Source organism: Eurypyga helias, unplaced genomic scaffold (assembly GCF_000690775.1).
Source record: "Eurypyga helias isolate BGI_N326 unplaced genomic scaffold, ASM69077v1 scaffold16838, whole genome shotgun sequence".
NCBI classification, from domain to species: domain Eukaryota; kingdom Metazoa; phylum Chordata; class Aves; order Eurypygiformes; family Eurypygidae; genus Eurypyga; species Eurypyga helias.
The window spans coordinates 15,941-33,244 of record NW_010266431.1 but is presented as its reverse complement, the minus strand read 5'-3'; the positions used below and the strand labels follow the sequence as shown (position 1 = coordinate 33,244).

The window sequence follows — 17,304 nt, the reverse complement described above, 5'->3', positions numbered from 1 at the left end:
TTCCATGATTTCACCCCCTAGTCAAAAGAAGAAATGTTTCAGTGATACCTAACTACATTTTTCAATTTTATCATCAGAACAACTGCAAACTTTCTCTATCCAAACTGTTATAGGACACAACAGGACAAAAAAGTAGTCCAACTATACAGTTCAATCCTTCAGACTTCCCCTCTGAATCGTCCTGCAGTGCATGCTCCTAATATAAGAAACACAAAGTATCCCCTCTTTTAGCCAAGTATATTTATACAGTATCTGAAAAAAAATGGGAAAAATTGTAATACAAAACCTGGAATGGACTGAATAATTGAAAAAAACTGTGGTTATATTTACAAAAAACTCTCCGAAACCAGAATTTTATGTTTTACAAAACAAGTTTTCCCCAACACCACTTTCCTGCTAATCTCATTACCTGCAGTAAAAACTTTCTGAAATGTATCTTTTCCCCCAGCAAGTGATGAAACACCTCCTAACGAACTGGTTTGCTGGTGTTTTATTTTTTAAATTCACATTGCTTTCCGTTCATGGGCTGCAAACACAAGTAGGTCCAAATGAAACAAGCAAGCATTTTTCTCTAGTAATAGACTACTCGGTGAGCCGGGGCAGTTGACACAGCCTAAGGACTACAGCACACCAAAGCCTTAAAACTTTCCAAAACATTATCAGGTTTTGTTGCACCCTTCAGGGGCACATTCTTTCATGTATCTGCAAAACCAAAGTGGTATTTCAGCCTGCTGTGGGAAAAAGGGATGAAAGCACCACTGCTACCCTTGAAAACGCAGTAAAGTAAAATACGTAAGTCCAAATAGCCGATCCCTGTGCCAGGGCATACGAAGGCATCTATTTACCTTTTCCAACGCTGAGCCTGATGTCATGACTTCTCACTGCAGGGTTTCTCAGCAGCCACTGATATCGCATGCTGGAGACTTTCTTCCCTCCCCCCTTTCAGCACAAGACAGGTATAGATTTTCCTATCATTGCAACTTGACCTGATATGATAATGTAACTCTCTTCACCAAGACATAATTTGCTTACAGCTTTTCCCTGTCGTCAGTCATATTTTCACTTAACACTGAGAACTGTCAACTGCTTATTTCAGAATAGACAGCATGGCTGCAGGTTGCTAACAGCTTTGTGTTTTATCTACTTAAAAAAACCCTAGAAGCCAAAACAGGGCAAGAACACCCAAGTGCCATTTTTCACAGCACTCCCCACTACCCAAAACTTGTGCTGCTGACAACAAAACTTTGTTTCCATAATTTCTTACCTTTGTGATTAAAAATGCCCTCCATCTCCATACTACTGCGTGAGTGAGCGATGCAGAGGGACCCGCAGGGCACCAGGCCTTCTGCAGCTGGGGACCGATCTGTGGTTCGAACCAGACACCAGTCGGGCTTGTCATGGGGCCTCTCCAGGACCTCCACCGTCTGCCCACGGCGGATTGTCAGCTCATTACTGTTGCAGGCGGTGAAGTCATGGATTACCACCGTCAGCTCGCACCCACCAGACAACTGTGAGGGGAAAAACAAGAAGGAGAAGCCAGATGAATTCGCGTTATCAAACCACCCGTCACGCACCGTTACCTATTTAGGATTCCTGGCAGCATGTGTATTTTGGATGAGATAGCGCGCTTCTAGGACTTTCCACGTCAAGAAGAGAACGTTTCAAAATCAGGCAGTTCTGGCATTGTGGAACAGATTTTTAACTCTGCTTGTCTCTGCCTATGTTGAAAGCACACCGGTTGTGACAGTGCTGGGCGGAGGATTTAAGCGGTTTTTCTTGCTAGACTGCTCCTCACCCCAAAGTTGAAGTAGCAGTTGCTTCAGAAGATGTTTTATGGGCGATAATTTGCAACAAAAAGGCAAATATTACTAAATATAGTCACTCATACGCTTTGTTATCTTGCAAATTCAAGGCAGGAAAAGGGACATTTTTGAATGAGCTTGCTGCCCTATTCCCACTCCATTCAGTTTACTCTCTACATACTCAGGTCACCACACGATCTAGGCTACACCATACGGAATTATGTGAAGAACCTTATGCTTGTTTTTATAAGTGTACCAAATACTTAACTATTAGATTCAAAATCCACATGGGCTTACACCTTCCACATTTTTTCTGAATCCCCGAATAAAAACAGAAACTTGAATTAAAAGCATGCAAGATCAGGGTTTTCCTCCCCGTCTGTGAAAATCTTCATTAGAATTACTTTGCCTAAGCTTAAGTTTCCTCTCTTTGATTGTTTCATCTGCTTTGATGTGAAAAGAAAACTTTGCAAAGTTCCCAAGATAGCTCAGCGCCAGAGAACCCATCCAACTTAAGCAAACAGCCTGGGAATTCCTTCTCCTTCCACAGGGCAATGGCGTTCCAGGCTACTTCAGCTTTTTGTGTGTGTGAATATTCCTATAGCTTGGGCCCCTTCAGTGCAACATTCACATCAGATCTCAGCTAGCAGGCAACTGCTGTGAATTCAGTAATTCTGGAGCGAGCCAGTAAACTCCAGCTCAGCGACGTAAGCCTGCAGGGCTCTACACTGACAAAGGAGGACAAATGCCCTGTGAGAGTTCCAACTGCAGCAAATATAGAAGCACGTGCGACACCAACGTACTGCACGGCTCCTGCCACGTTATTTTTGACTATTACACTTCACTCTTACATGGCTGACAGCTCTATCTCATGAGCTTTAGGAAAAGGAGATAAGAGACCGCATTGTTACTTATTAGTTTTCATTACAAACGTGGAACTGAAGCACCACATAGAAACTTTTCTAGGACAACACTGTTATCCAGCAAGAATTTTAGAACAAATGAAAAAACCAGCAAACACCTGGTAAGACTCAAAGGTTATTTCCAACCTCTCCCTCAAGCCCGCAACAAGCGACGGGGCGTAACTCCTAGCAGATGGTCTGCAGTAACTCCCATGGTCTGTGCCTCATAATCTCACCAGCCACCCCTGCCTGTGCGTGCACACAAAGAAGAAAAAAGTTTTCCTGGAGGGGAGGATGTGTGTGTGCAGGGGCTGAGAAGGGCAGAAGAGCCTCATACATCTAGTGTTTAATGAACATAAATCAAGTTGAACCCATTTAGATGCAGGATAAAAATTAATCATGTTGCTTCTACTACATCTCTCTAGACAGACCCAATACCCAAATTACAGGGGTGGGGGTGTGTGTTACACCTTCAAAAGATACTACGTCCTCCCTCATTAAAAGGTTTCCTGTTCCCTTATACCTTCTCCATATTATATTAGTTGTCAGTCCATGCAGAACTATGCCAAAGGGGGAAAAAGTAAAGAGCTTTCCCTTGTTTTCTGGTATTGATTTATGTTACAGCCTTCATCAAACTCAGCAACAATTGAAACCATCTGTATGCCTGATGGGGACTAGCAAAAAAGCTGATGAAGTATGACTTCACGAGGTGTCCAATGCAGACCAAATTTTTCTCGGGAGAGCCCACATCCGTTGCCAGTCGGTGCATGCACCAAGACAGTAACAAGTTGACACTTTCCAGAAACTGCACCTAGTCTTTGTGTTTTCTCCTAAATACCTACAGGAGTATAGCTTTGGTGCTCTGCTTGCTTTCTTGACCCTTCACTTCCTACAAATAAGAGATGAGATTAAAATATACTTGGTGACCGGTGCAACGGCCACATGTTTTTTGCTTTAATATAGATGTTATTTCCTCTCCTTCCCCTAATAAAAATGAAAAACTGTAAGATCTCAGATTTTACATTCACTAAGTATTTTAAATAGTATTAAGATAAAGGAAAAAGCGAACAAAGGCTGTCGGTGGCTATGTCAGAAATTATTAAAGTACAAAAAAAATCCCAGGCTTTCAGACTCTGGGAATCAGATATGCTGGCTGATCAGTATCCCACTGAAATTCAATATTCCACCACACTTCCGTGCAGTGTGTAACGCAGTTCCCACACCCAACTGTTAGTTCTACATGATCCTTAAAGGTGCACAAATCCTGTTAGGTGCCACTTAGTGCAGGACTTCTCCACTGCTGCCTAACACACGGAAAACAACGGTGTTCTCTACCCAGCACACATCAGTGTCATCACAGAGCGCTGACCCCAAAAGCGTTTACCAGTTTTTCCCTCCTTTGGGGTAACAACCCTTCTTTCTCCGTACAACAGTTACGGTTAGGAAATGCTGCTTTCCTCTTTGTTTCACTGCTCCTTTTCTCTCCCTAACACGCTTTCTGAAAGCAGCTTCATCTTCCGCACTGATTAAATGCAGTTGGACAGCAAGGAGTGTCTGTGATTAAGCGCATTGCTCAACAGCTGCTGTTGGACAGCCTTGGCAGGGCTCTCCAGGCTAGCTGGAGGGAAGAGCAAGAGGCACAGCAGAACCGGGAGACCAACTTGAACTAAGGAGAAAAGAGTTACGAACCATCTAAATCCAAATTTAGGCTGAACAAGGGCTTTATATACTTTATCCATCCTCCTCAAGAAACCCTTTATGTAAACTGAATTAATCATGCATGATAAAAATAAATGAGGCTATGTCTGAAACGTGGAAACCGGAGAGACAGAGAGGAGATGAGAAACAAAAGCCAGACAGAAATAGAACCGCAGATTAAAAAAGGCGCAAGGTTTAATTAAACAGCTTATCATGGGACATAGTGTCTTGCTGTTGCTGAAATTAATGTTAACCATCTACGTTCATCTCTCTGGGGCCTTTTAATCAGTCGCTTACAGGGGGGAAAAAAACCCCCGTAACCCACTCACTGGCTGAACACGCTTCTGGCATCTGTTTGCAGAAGTCAGAGGCACCATACCCCAAGTTCATCTGCCAGCTCTACCTGGGAAGGCCACCACTGGCCAGTGTTCTGCCACATCCTATGGCCTTGACATCAGGCCATATAACCTCCTCTCAGGACTGCAAATTAAATTTACTGTCCCATGGTAATTCTACATTGAAGGGAAAGGCAAGAGACCAGCTAATAACATTTTTCAATTACTTCAAGCATGAAATAAATTCCCTTTTAAAAGGGAAACAAGGGCAGTGTGGGAAAAAAGAAATGGGACAGAACCCAAGTCCTGTCTCAAATAAAGAGTATTTTGCTCTAACCAGGTAGCTGCCCAGACTTGGTTTTTAACTCTGAAAAGAGGCATATACTGAGAGCCATGTCTCTCTTTTACTAGCATTTTGTCTGCTGATGGGAGCATTTTCTCTTCTGTGGTCTCAGCTGGCAGAACTAAATACTTGGTTGTCTCCTGCTGCTTCAGTCCTTTTTTTGTTTTCCAGAAGTGCTACACACAAGTTTAAAGAAGCATGACAATGAAATACAACTTCATATAGACAGCAGAACAAAGTGCTACCATCTGGGCACAAAAGACAATTTGTTAAGAAGAAAATACTGCTCCACTGACCACCCAGAGCAGCTAGGACAATTCCCACTGTTTAGAATAAGAACCTATGGACAACGCTTCTAAAAGCCTCTCATCTTCTAAGCTACCCAAATAGTAGTTCAGATTATTTCACATTTCTACTAGCTCACTTAATACAAGGATGAAAAGGTCTATCAGACCTACATTGCCTCCTTCACCCTTCCCATTTCATTTCCTATGCACTGGATCAAGTTCAAAAGATGACATCAAAATGCGATCAAGCTCTAAGGCTACGGACAGTTGAAAGGTGGAATGAATGGGCCAAGTGTCATGTCTTTGATTCATTAGCTACCAAAAATGCTGGCTACGCAGCTATAGAAGGTGAATGGAAGGAATGCTGCGAAAGGTGAAATATTTACTGAGAAGGGTACAGTAAGAGCACTCATTCAGAAAACTGAGATGCTTTGACAGAGTAGAAATGTCCATATCTAAAAAATGTATATTCCATTCTGAACTCCATTATACCTTTGCATATTGCAGGATGGGTCAGTGCTCTGGATGTATTTAGCATGTCTTGGAATATGAAGATACGCCCCATGGTATTAACAACAGGCTGGAAAGGGATCTTTAGTTACCCAGTCCACTTTCTCCCTCTAGAGCATGATCAACTACATCTATGTGAATCATGATTAACATTTACCCAAACTGTTCTCAAAGATCTCCAGTTATGGAGATTCCCCATCCTTCACCTCCACTCTGCTCTAGGGCTTCATATTTTCATACACATTAAAAAATTATGCTGCAGTATTTTATTAAAGATAAGTCCTTTGATCTCTGAAAATATGGGTAAAAGATTGGTCTGTAACTCTGTGTAGCAGCATCTCTGCACACTTGAAGACCTGAGGTTTTTCCTCCAGCATTTCTTCTTTAGACTCATCAGTCCCAAACTCTTTATCTTGCCTTTTAAGTGACGTTTGGTAGACACCTAATCATTCTTTTTTTCTTCTTTGCCCTGGAATTCTTTCAATGGCCCACTAACTTGCTAAAATTCTGTACTCAAAACTGGATGCTGTATCTAAAGAGGCTTCTGTGTCCTGCAGCTCAGCATCCTATTTCTAAAAGTCCACATAAAGCTGCTTCCACCCCACCTCTTCATAACTGCATCACACTTAAAATATTAAACAGCTTGCGAGCCTCTACAGCATCTTCTCAAAAACTGTTCAATGCTCCCACTGTTTTAATTAGTAGTTAACTATTTCTACCTATTCACATTATTTCAAATGTGTTCCTATTAAATTGCATGGTATTTTGCAAATTAATTCCTCCCATTTGCCAAGATGATTTTGAATTCTAATTCCGCTCTCCAATACAGTTTTCAGATGACACAAAGCTGGGAAGGATGCCAGCTTTATAAACATACAGTCTATTGCACCATCCCAGTCATTACTGAAAAGCAACGTGCAACGGTGAAGTCAACAATCAAAAGTTACAAGTCCAGCCCAAAAAGCCAGGAATTGTCTGTCATTAAGACATTTCCAATGATGTCAGAAAACAGGATGCAAGGAAGGAAGCTCATCTGGACAATACTCAATCACTTACTACTAAGGCTAATGACTATTAGCTCTTTCAAAGTGTATCTCTGAGAAGCTGAGAAAGAGTACTGGGTTCTGGATAAAGGATTTAATTCTTAATATTGTCCCTGTATAACAGCTTAGCACTTCTAACCAAAACATTTACTTTAAAAGAACCAACTGTGTGAACATACACTTTGAGAAAATAAAAATGGTTTTACTTGGCTGTTGATTAGCATGATGTTTGTTATTTGTTGTATTTTCTTAACCACAATAATGTATATGCATGAACAGAAAAACGTCCAGAAGCTCATAATAAGTGATGCAGCGCTAAACATTTTTAACATTTTCAATTACTTGATATTTTAAATGTTTCTGTTAGGAATCCCAGCTGTGTTTGAGGCGTGCTTCAAATTTGACCAAGGAGCTCCACTGCTCCATCTGGCTAAGCACATCAACAGCACTTAAAATCCCTAAAACTCCATCTCTAAGACATTCATACGTATTTCAAGTTTCTAGGCCGGGAAGACAGAGTCCATTTTAAACCCCAAATAGACTGTAGCTAATGAACTTTCAGCATACAAAGTGAGAGATTACTTCAGATTCAGAAAGACTGTTAATATCTCCTACAGATTTGACTGGCGTTCTGCCCGTTATTGTTCCTTAATAACTTTTATTTTGTATTTTTAAACAGATGAAGTCTTTTCTCCTCTTAATGTATTTAACAAATCAAAATGTATAATGCGAACATTTTAAAAAGCTATTCTGCTAATTCACACACATTTTAAAAATGCACAAATGGTAAATTTCTTCCTTGGACATACAATGCATAGCACAAATAACTTGGAGGGAGTGTCCCAATTTTCAGTTTGTTTTTCTTGTCAAAGTCTTAATAAAACTTTATACACCAACACTGAGAACGAAAAATTACTTTAAAAACAACACTAGAACCAGCAGTTGGACCAATCTGGAGCTCTAACTCACACAAAGGGATGAATAATTTGCTCTCAGAACAGAGCAACACCTGGGAAACTTACCTTATCGCTGTCTAGTGTGTTCTGTGAGGTTCGTGAGGCAATTGAAATAGTGTCAGGCTGGCTGCTACCATCTCCCTGACTGTCCAGGTCCTCACCGTCTCTGCAAATAATACAGTTTTCATTACAGCGTTACCACCATGTTAGTAATGTCCTAGTTCCCCACTGGCAACTCTAAAGAAGGGGCGCCTAGACAGCGTAGCAACGAACATCAGCCAGCCAAACTATCTGATGCAAAAAAATCAAATACTACTTTGTTTTACACTTTGAGACAACAGATTCTTTGGCTCAAGGTCTACATCATGTAGAATTAAGGCAACAACCAATCAGACTGAACTGTGGCAAGAAACTTGCACAGCAACTTACCCAAAGCTAGCAAACAGACTACTCAGTCACATATTTTAAGCTTCATGAAAGGAAAGCAAGGACCTGATTAACACATGCAGAATTGCAAAAATCTAAAAATCTACAGCGATCTTGTACTGCACTTCCAAATCATAGAATCGTAGAATGGTTTGGGTTGGAAGGGACCTTAAAGATCATCTAGTTCCAACCCCCTGCCATGGGCAGGGACACCCTCCACTAGACCAGGTTGCTCAAAGCCTCATCCAGCCTGGCCTTGGACACTTCCAGGGATGGGGCATCCACAGCTTCTCTGGGCAACCTGTTCCAGGGCCTCACCACCCTCTCCAGGAAGAACTTCTTCCTGATATCTAATCTAAACTTCCCCACTTTCAATTTAAACCAGTTACCCCTTGTTCTGTCGCTACAGGCCCTTGTAAAAAGTCCCCTCTCAGCTTCCTTGTAGGCCCCCTTCAAGGAATCCCTCTTGTAATGGCTGAATGTACACACTGGGGACTATTCAGAGCAAAAATCTCAACCAAGTGAGCATTGCAGGAAACTGGAAACTAATTACAAGATAAAGCTGGCCACAATGAATCTTGGTTTTGTCCTATTCAACAAGTCATTAGAAATTCAGCACTACAGAGTAGAGAGTGCTGCTATGTACTTAGAGATCTCTGATTATTTTAAATACTACTTACCTTCTTCCTTTTTGTTTTGTTGTTGGTGCAGTTTTGGGGATGTGGATTGGCTCTTTCAATGCTCCTTTCAGATGAATGGTCCTTTCTTGTATCACTTCCCGGATGTGTTTGATCCAGTCCTGCTTATTCTCTATACTGGATGCCTTTGATATGCAAAAGAAACAAAACCCACACAATAGACGATTACAGCTGAGAAGATCCACAAATACAGTTAGCTAATAAGCACAAAGAGGAAGGCATAAAGAGTGACACTGTGAATAATTTTTGAAAAACTGAACAGAGAAAAGGAAATTCAAGGTAGTCGTCTTCATTTTGAATCGTCAATACTATTTTGCACTTCTCAACATTATTCATCCGGTTCATTTAAAAACCATTTCATTTTACATTCAGATTTCTCTTTCATACCTTGAAGGCTAAAGCCCTGTATGCATCTCATGTGAGACAGGGTAGATTGACTTACTTAAAGAATTCCAGTAATAACATGTGAACATTGGTATTTGGACTAGATGACCTTTAGAGGTTCCTTCCAACCCAAATTACTACATGATTCTATGCTACGATTTGTCTGTGTCATCTCAGTTGCCCTGTCAGCTAGTGGCTGAAATCTTCAAGGTATAGAAGTCCAAGGGATGAAACCTCTTCCTAGTCCGAGTCATGAAATTCTTCAGCAGACCATACAGATTCCTCTCTGCTGTCAAGCCATTGAGTTACATACATCACCTCTTTGACACACAAAGGAAAATTATCTGTCAGCAGCTGTCCCTCTCAAAGCAGGAAAAGTCATAACTTGCTGCCTTCCCAGCAAGTATGAACAACAGCTACGAGACTCAGTATAGACTGTACAAGCACATCTGCTAAAATTACCTTGAGAACAATTTTGTTGTCTGAAGTTGGTGTCCTTCCAACCCATAAAGCAAACTTGCAGGGATCTCCCTCTACATGTTCTGTGACACCCAGTTCAGAAGTCTGGAATCAAGAAAACTTTGTTAGGACAACATAGCATTTTTTCTCAGAAGCCACAAAAGGGTGCCGATATTGTAAATAATTGAGCTCTGCTATTTAAAAGACATTTTTAGAAGCTCAAGTCTAACTCTAATGCTAGAGAGAATCCTTTATCCTCGTGGGAATGGTGCGATTTCTTCAAAAAAGGAAGAACTGCAAGCTACACACTTTTTCCTGTAAAATAACAATAAAAAATAGCATTTATAATATGAAATACAACATTACTTGTTTTAAATTTTTGACTTGACAATAAAAGCCTAATAATTCTAAAAAAAGGTGCTTGGTAAAAAGTAAGTGTTGGCTTCTGTCCTTGTTGATTTCCACCAGGGAACACTCACTGCTTATTGATTTTTATGTTTTCTCTCAGTTAAGATATGCTTAAGAATTCTCTCATCTTCAAAAACCGCTGATCTCTATTCTGCCAAGACAGCCTTTCTTAGTGTGTTTCCTTCCTTCTCAAACAGATGAAATAATTCAGAAATGTATTTTCCCTGGAGAATTTTGTGGGACAGCTACATTAACAATCAGTCTTTGGGAATGTTCTAATCTCAGACCTTAGTAGCTAATTATCATCCAAAATGTTTTCACTTTCCAACTGGAACAACATCTCAATCATGTGAATTGGCTTCCAATTGAACAATTCATATAAGCTCTGCTCCAAAAAAAATGACAGACTAAGAAACATAGCTCCAACTACAAGAATCCTCTCTCCAAAAGACAGCTGCTAAGCATTCTTAAGATTATTAGAAGCTGTATTTTCCTCTCATATGCATAATCACTAGCACATTCAGAGCTCATTACATGTCATGTTGAACACACAGTACCTGCGTAAAGGTCATTTTTTTCTTTTCTGACTCAAATGCTAACTTGTTTTGCTGTTTGTTTCCCCTTCCCCCCAAAAAACCTCAACTCAACGCATTGACCCTTTCAGCTTTGTTGTCTTTTCTCGGTAAAATGGACTCTTCATCACTGAAGTACTTAAAAGTCTCTTATGTTTTTTAAACTTGACTCACCCACAACTCCTGTATGTGTTAAAAAGCTTGTAAAATACCTCATGCAATATTACATTATGTAACTCAAAGAAAATATACCCTCCACACTGCCCAATGTAAAGTCTGAATTGGCAAGATAGTCCAGTTTTTAATGCTGTTTATTTTTTAAAGCCTAATAAATTTAGAAGCCCTGCTACACCTGTGAATATTATTAAATTTACAAGGGACAACTGAGGGACAAAGCAGTAGAGTAGTGGCAAAGCCAACATATGATGTGCACTGTCCATTTCAATACTGGTGGGCATCAAGTGAAACCAGTGGGAGGGAGCCAAGTTTAAAACCCAACACATGGAGGTTGGCCTGTGCCCAGTATGTAGTTAAGCAATACGACTCTTGGCCAACAGACACGGTAAATGTTAAGTTTGTGTGATGTCCAAGGACAAGCTCACGGAAGAGAAATCCGTTGCAGGTTACTGAATTCATAGAAATCTCATTCAGATGAGGAAGCCCCTGAACTGCCAAGTTACTGGTGACTGGGGGAGTTTTCTGGCAAAGTAACACCTGCTTGCCTTGTTTCCATAGCCCTCCCCAGGCATTTGCTTTTGGACGCTTCACCTCTTGCCAAGGGAGTTCATTAACACATTTGTCAGCTAACACAAGTCAGACAGTTGAGTATCCTGTGCTGGAGAAACCATGGTGGCCATCACACCCAAAGTAAAGAGAAGGACCTCAATTTTCTAACACCTCCTTCCAGAGGCAGGAGACAGGATAACGTGCAGAAAACATGTTCAGCTCACATCAAAACGCATACTTTCAACATCTGTATGAATGCCTTTTCTAAAGATCAGACTATGAGAACTGCTATAAGAGTAAGCTGCACTACAGGACATTCTGCCAGCTAGAAAACATTAAAAAATATATGCTTATATTTTAAAAATGAAGCACAGGGAGAGTCTTCAAGATTTCCAGCTTAGGACCCAAGGCTATTATTAAATTCTTGCCAGAGGCATTGACATGACAGGCTTACAGGACCCATTTTTCAGCTGTCTCTCTTCCCATGTAATGCCTTGGCAGCTGATGTTACTCTCCAGTACACCAGATTTTGCATTTCAAGTTCTTGAGAGCACCAAAGGAAGGTGTGATCAACAGAAAAGCTGCAGCTGTGTTACCTGTTAGCTACCTCATATCAGGAAGGAGAGCAAGTGTTGGAAGTGAAGTGACAGAGTATGTAAAGTAAGATTATGGAAAACAGAAGGGTTTTTTTGAACCAACCTGCTTTACCAGTTTGGACACACAGGTGGGAAGGGGGAAAGAACTAAAGAAAAGGAGCTGAAGAAGGGAGAAAAGGTTCAGTTATTTATGCTAGACTCAGTCATATATCCCAGTAGGATAAATAGAAGAATAATGTCTTTTAGAGAACGATTCTGAGAAATAATTTCAAGTGCTTCTTCTCAATTGTCTAGCAGAAACGGTAATCCTGCCTCCAACAGATGCAGAGCAAGCCATGGCAGACTGTCGTCTTCTCATCTGGCTACCTAAATTTATAGAGTGTGAATACTGCTCTCACCCAAGTGAGCCAGGAAGGGAAGGATATGAATTCCAGGGTCACATTCTGTAAAGCATACATGCTACAGATGAGCAAAGCAAGAGGGGATCTTCCTTCTGTGTTGTTTTTGTTTGTTTCTTTGGGTTGGTTTTTTTTGGGGTTTTGGTTTTGGGAGGTTTTTTATGGGGAGAAAAACATGTCCATCTTTACATCCTTTCAGTAAACCGTAAGAGCTATAATTTTATTTACAAAATATTATTGTAAGTCTACTAGTCCCAGTAGACATTATGTAATGAACTTTTCCATAACAAGGAGTTCTTGCCTTTCCAGATCAGTATCTGTAGAATATCCACCAAAATGGATCCTTAACCCGGATATTACTACAACAGCAATTGTAAACAAGCAAGATGAAGGCAGCTTGTCAACCCCTTCTATCCTTCTGCTTTACATAAATAAATCAGTCTTAAAGAATGAACAATCACACACACAAGTAACACAGAATCAGTCCAGCCCGATCTTGATTTTCCTTTGTCTTGACACATCACGCCTGACATGCAGCCTTCAGCAACTGCTTTCAGCCTACTCTTTCTCCTCAAAAGCATGACAAAGCAGCAAACTTATAAGACTTACTCTACAAATTCCAAGGCTGTTCTTTCAGTGCACTATAATAGTTGTTCAAGTTCTTCAGGCAAATTTAAAACACCTGATCTTAGTCACAGTCTAATCTAGACAGTTTTTTAAATATGATCACTTGTTCTCCCATACTTACAAACAGTTTACTCTTGTAAATGTACTTGCTCCTTCCACTGGAGTCCTTTACTTCTTTACTGAAAACCAAGGACATCTCAAAAAGGAAAAGGTGCCTCTCTCTTCCCTTTCGAATTAGAGTTTTGGGGTCCCACACTTGGAAGGATTCTTGAAGGATGAGCTCTCCCTGAGATTCTATATTTTCATCAAAGCCTAAACACACAGGGAGAAGAAAGGTTCACCATGAAAAGTTGATAATATATGAGGAAATTAAAAAGCACAGTTTCTGTTTATTACCGATCTGATTTCCCGCCCGGCCCCCCCCTCCAAATAAAGCCCACAAAAGATGGGATTCCAAGGAAGCAATACTAAAACCAAGACTTTATTTCCAGATTGCAATATTCTAAATGTAACTGTAGCTCAAGTCTACATCTAAATTTAGAGATCCAACTGTTAAGAAGTTTATCAACTCATCTGCCAGTATTTCACCAACAAATGACAGATCTCTATGTCAGCTTCTGGTAACCTCTGCTGTGATGAAAATGATTTCTCTTTAAAGCTTTCTGCCACTATAGAAAGTGAGCAACACGCAAGGACGCAGAGAGGACATCAGACTTTCTGACATCGGCAAATTCCCAAATGTCACCTTTTCTGGTGGTACACCTACCGTGTATGCAATGAGCACGCAAACACATTGCAATAAGGGATGGAAAAGAGGTGGCAGCTTGGAGCTGTTGCCATGTGATCAGCTTGCCATTGAGTCCCTTCAACACTGATCCACAATAAAGAAATGGCAACTGAATTACTTATCTTGACACATAACAAAAAGATGAAGATTGAGAATATCAACAATTTTACTTCCATTGTAGTGGTACAGTGTTCTCTCAGTTCAATACACAGCTTTAGAGTTGCTGAATAACATAAATTAGTCTACCATCCTCTTCTGAGTGGTATTAAACTGTGTTTTGAATACATACTGCTTGCCGGTATTCTCTGAAGAGCGCCATCCTTCTCGAGAAAACAACAGTTCTCACTGTTCTAACAGGGCAACAGTTGGAGAACATCAGAGGCAAGCTGCGTCAGGATGTTAATTCAAAATCCTCCAGAGACACAAGGAGGAAATGTGCTCATTCATTAAATTTGTCTGTCATGGGATGACCCAATGATACATACATGATTTGTTATAAAAGCAGCTTATGTAAAAGATCAGGGTATTCTCCAGTGTCACATTCGCAGTGTTAAAAAGATTGCCAACGATGCTGGTCAGCATTTATACTGACACCAGCTCCTGAACAAAGTATTCGGAACTGATCCTGCAAACTGACCAACATTGCTATTGTTTAAAATCAGGGAAGAAAGACTTTTTTTTGAGCATTCACATGACCGAGGATCACATGTCAAACCTATATGAGTTTTATAGTAACCTGCACACTACAAATTCCATGACAAGCTCCATTTTACTACTAGAAGGCAGAGAGAAGAAGAAGGTATATTGACTAAAAGCATCTGTAAGTCTTTATGTAGCAGCTTCAAGGCAAGGCGGCTCTGCTTTTATCTCAAAAAATGTAAATGCCAGAGAAAAACACCTTTATTACTGAATGTATGATGGCACCATCATACATGATCATGTGCCAATTACAAAACAGATTTTGGCAGAAGATTGTTCTAAGCACATCGAAGCAATTACATCTAAGCTCCACTGTCTGCCATGAACATGATTATGCTCTTCTGGCTAAGGTTCAGGCTAAATTGGCTTATGCTGACATTTTACTGCCAGTATAGACATTTCATTTCAACCAGAAGTCTGTTATGGAACAGGCAGCAAACAGATGTGAAAATGACAAACTTCTTGGAAACAATTATTTGATACATAAATCAGCAAAATCACCTCTAATGCACTTAACGCTCTTCATCTAAAGAAACCAAGGATACTGGTTGGAAAATGTAGCTGGAGCTATTGTATCTGACCATTCACATTACATTTTAGATGAGTAGTGGAAAACTTTGTTAGCCTATATATTTTTCAAACCTGCAACAGCAGAGCTATAGATCAGGATGAAAGAACATTAAGAAAATTAACCAACCTGTACCAGTTTTCTGTCACATTTCATTTTCCTAAATAAGCTTGCATTTTATATACCTCCAGATAAAAGGCATATTAAATACAGACCCAGAGATAAGAAAATGTTCATATTCTTCAGATCCTCTCAAAATAGAGCAATACAAAATTTATTAATCTACAACATACGACTGAATCAAAAAGCCAGTTTGAATCCTACCTTCCAGCATGCTGAGGTGCATGGCATCATTGGCTCGCTTTGGCACACTAAGCATCACCTCCAGGCCATCCTTAATCTCACCCTTACCTTCTTCACAGCACGTGAGCAGCTCCTGCAGAAGACAAGCAGACTGAGTACTCTCCATCATGTGCTTCTACACTAATATCATAGTGCAGAATACCAAATACTACTTCTAACAAGAAAAGAATTATTTTGGCACTTAAAATCTTTTTGAACTTCTTACTCCACTGTATTTATCATGATTTGTTCTTCAAGAAGCTGCCCAAGCTTTCAGTTAACGACCTCTAATTTAAACAAGATCATCTGCTTAATAAGAAACCTTGAAAAGTTACATTAGGGACAATGATGTCTGATAAGCAGTCACACAGCTCTCAGATGCAGTGCTACATCAACATCCCGAACAATGCCGCTGCCAAGCCATGAAGATGGTGGAAAGCAGGACAGCATAAACGGACCACCTCCCCATGTCAATCTTCGCTCCACCGACCCAACCTGCTCTGTACTAATGCTAGTAAAGGGGATTCACACTGTTTCATTTCCTTATGCAATGAATTACTCTATTCGGTGTTCACACAGCTGAAAGCATCCTACAGACAAAACTTCTGAATACAAACAAGCATTAACTAAGGGACAGAAGTTAGAGAAGGGAATATGCTGAAACATTGTCCCAGTGGAATTCAGGGCGATGCAGTTCCCTGCCCATTCAACATCCCACAGATATTAACATAACAGTGTCCGAGTCGATATTCAAGTTTCCTCACATCCTTTAAGCATTTGAACAGTATCAAGATAAAACATAGCTTACGTAACCGAAAGGACATATTATGTTCCTCCTATTGTTCAAAAGGCCCTCTCAATTTGTTCCCTCAGGTTAAATTCCCTTTTTAAAGGGAAAGACAGGTGACTCCTACTATTATCATCATTATGCTCTTTTTATTTATCTGCCAATACCACCATCACAGAAGCTTCGGGCTCTCCATCTGTACATGTTTTATGCCTCTCTTCTTATATGAAAGGGGAGAAAAAAAAAGGAAAAAACCCAGCAACCACCACATATGTCCATTTTACTATGCAGCAAAGACACCTGGATCCTCAAAGCCTGCATTGTTTTTCAGAAATTTTAAAAGCAATCATCCACAGCAGTTCTCAAATAGAAAGAGGAGACACAGATCAGTTACAGGGCTTTAGTAGGCAGCTATTAGAAAACAAGCAACGCCACCTAACAGACACCCAGCACCGTTCAAGAATACTCCTGCTCGGTCAACCAGGCATCTGCCTGCTGGCTGAAAAGCTCTAACTACACACTTCCAAAAGTTTTGCTTATTTTAACAGCTACTACTTACTTGACATTTCAAGGAAACGGTACAAGTAAGAACTGTTTGTGCAACAGTTCTACAGGTACTCAGTGTGTGTGTATATACACATACATATTCATATACTTCACAGCTATTTTATATTATAGTTATATATATGCAAATAAATAAAAATTTATATATTTTACAGTACTTAACGCCCTAAACATAGCTAATGGCTTGCCAAAATTTGCTACAGAAACCATTACAAAGATGTGCCTGTCTAGATGTCCACGAATTACTTTTTTACTCTGGAAATGCAAATTATATTTTCTAAGTAAACATAAGTAGAGATGTATCTTTTTTGATTTACAGGAATCTGAACAAAACGTTGCTTATTTATACCTTCCTTCACTTTTAGTGGCCTCCTAAAAATATGGCAG

General features: G+C 40.2%; 1 protein-coding gene across 1 annotated transcript in view; it reads right to left on the bottom strand.

Moving 5' to 3' along the window:
* Positions 1 to 1,264: 1,264 nt before the first annotated feature.
* The window catches only part of LOC104513655 (triple functional domain protein-like), a gene marked incomplete at both ends in the record, with an annotated part of 29,057 nt that continues 13,017 nt past the window's right edge, over positions 1,265 to 17,304 (bottom strand). Inside the window, 6 exons of the mRNA XM_010157088.1 lie at positions 1,265 to 1,508; positions 7,943 to 8,042; positions 8,983 to 9,125; positions 9,847 to 9,948; positions 13,292 to 13,482; positions 15,549 to 15,660. Of these exons, the coding sequence (XP_010155390.1) occupies positions 1,265 to 1,508; positions 7,943 to 8,042; positions 8,983 to 9,125; positions 9,847 to 9,948; positions 13,292 to 13,482; positions 15,549 to 15,660 (892 nt within the window). The remainder of the gene's footprint in view (positions 1,509 to 7,942; positions 8,043 to 8,982; positions 9,126 to 9,846; positions 9,949 to 13,291; positions 13,483 to 15,548; positions 15,661 to 17,304) is intronic.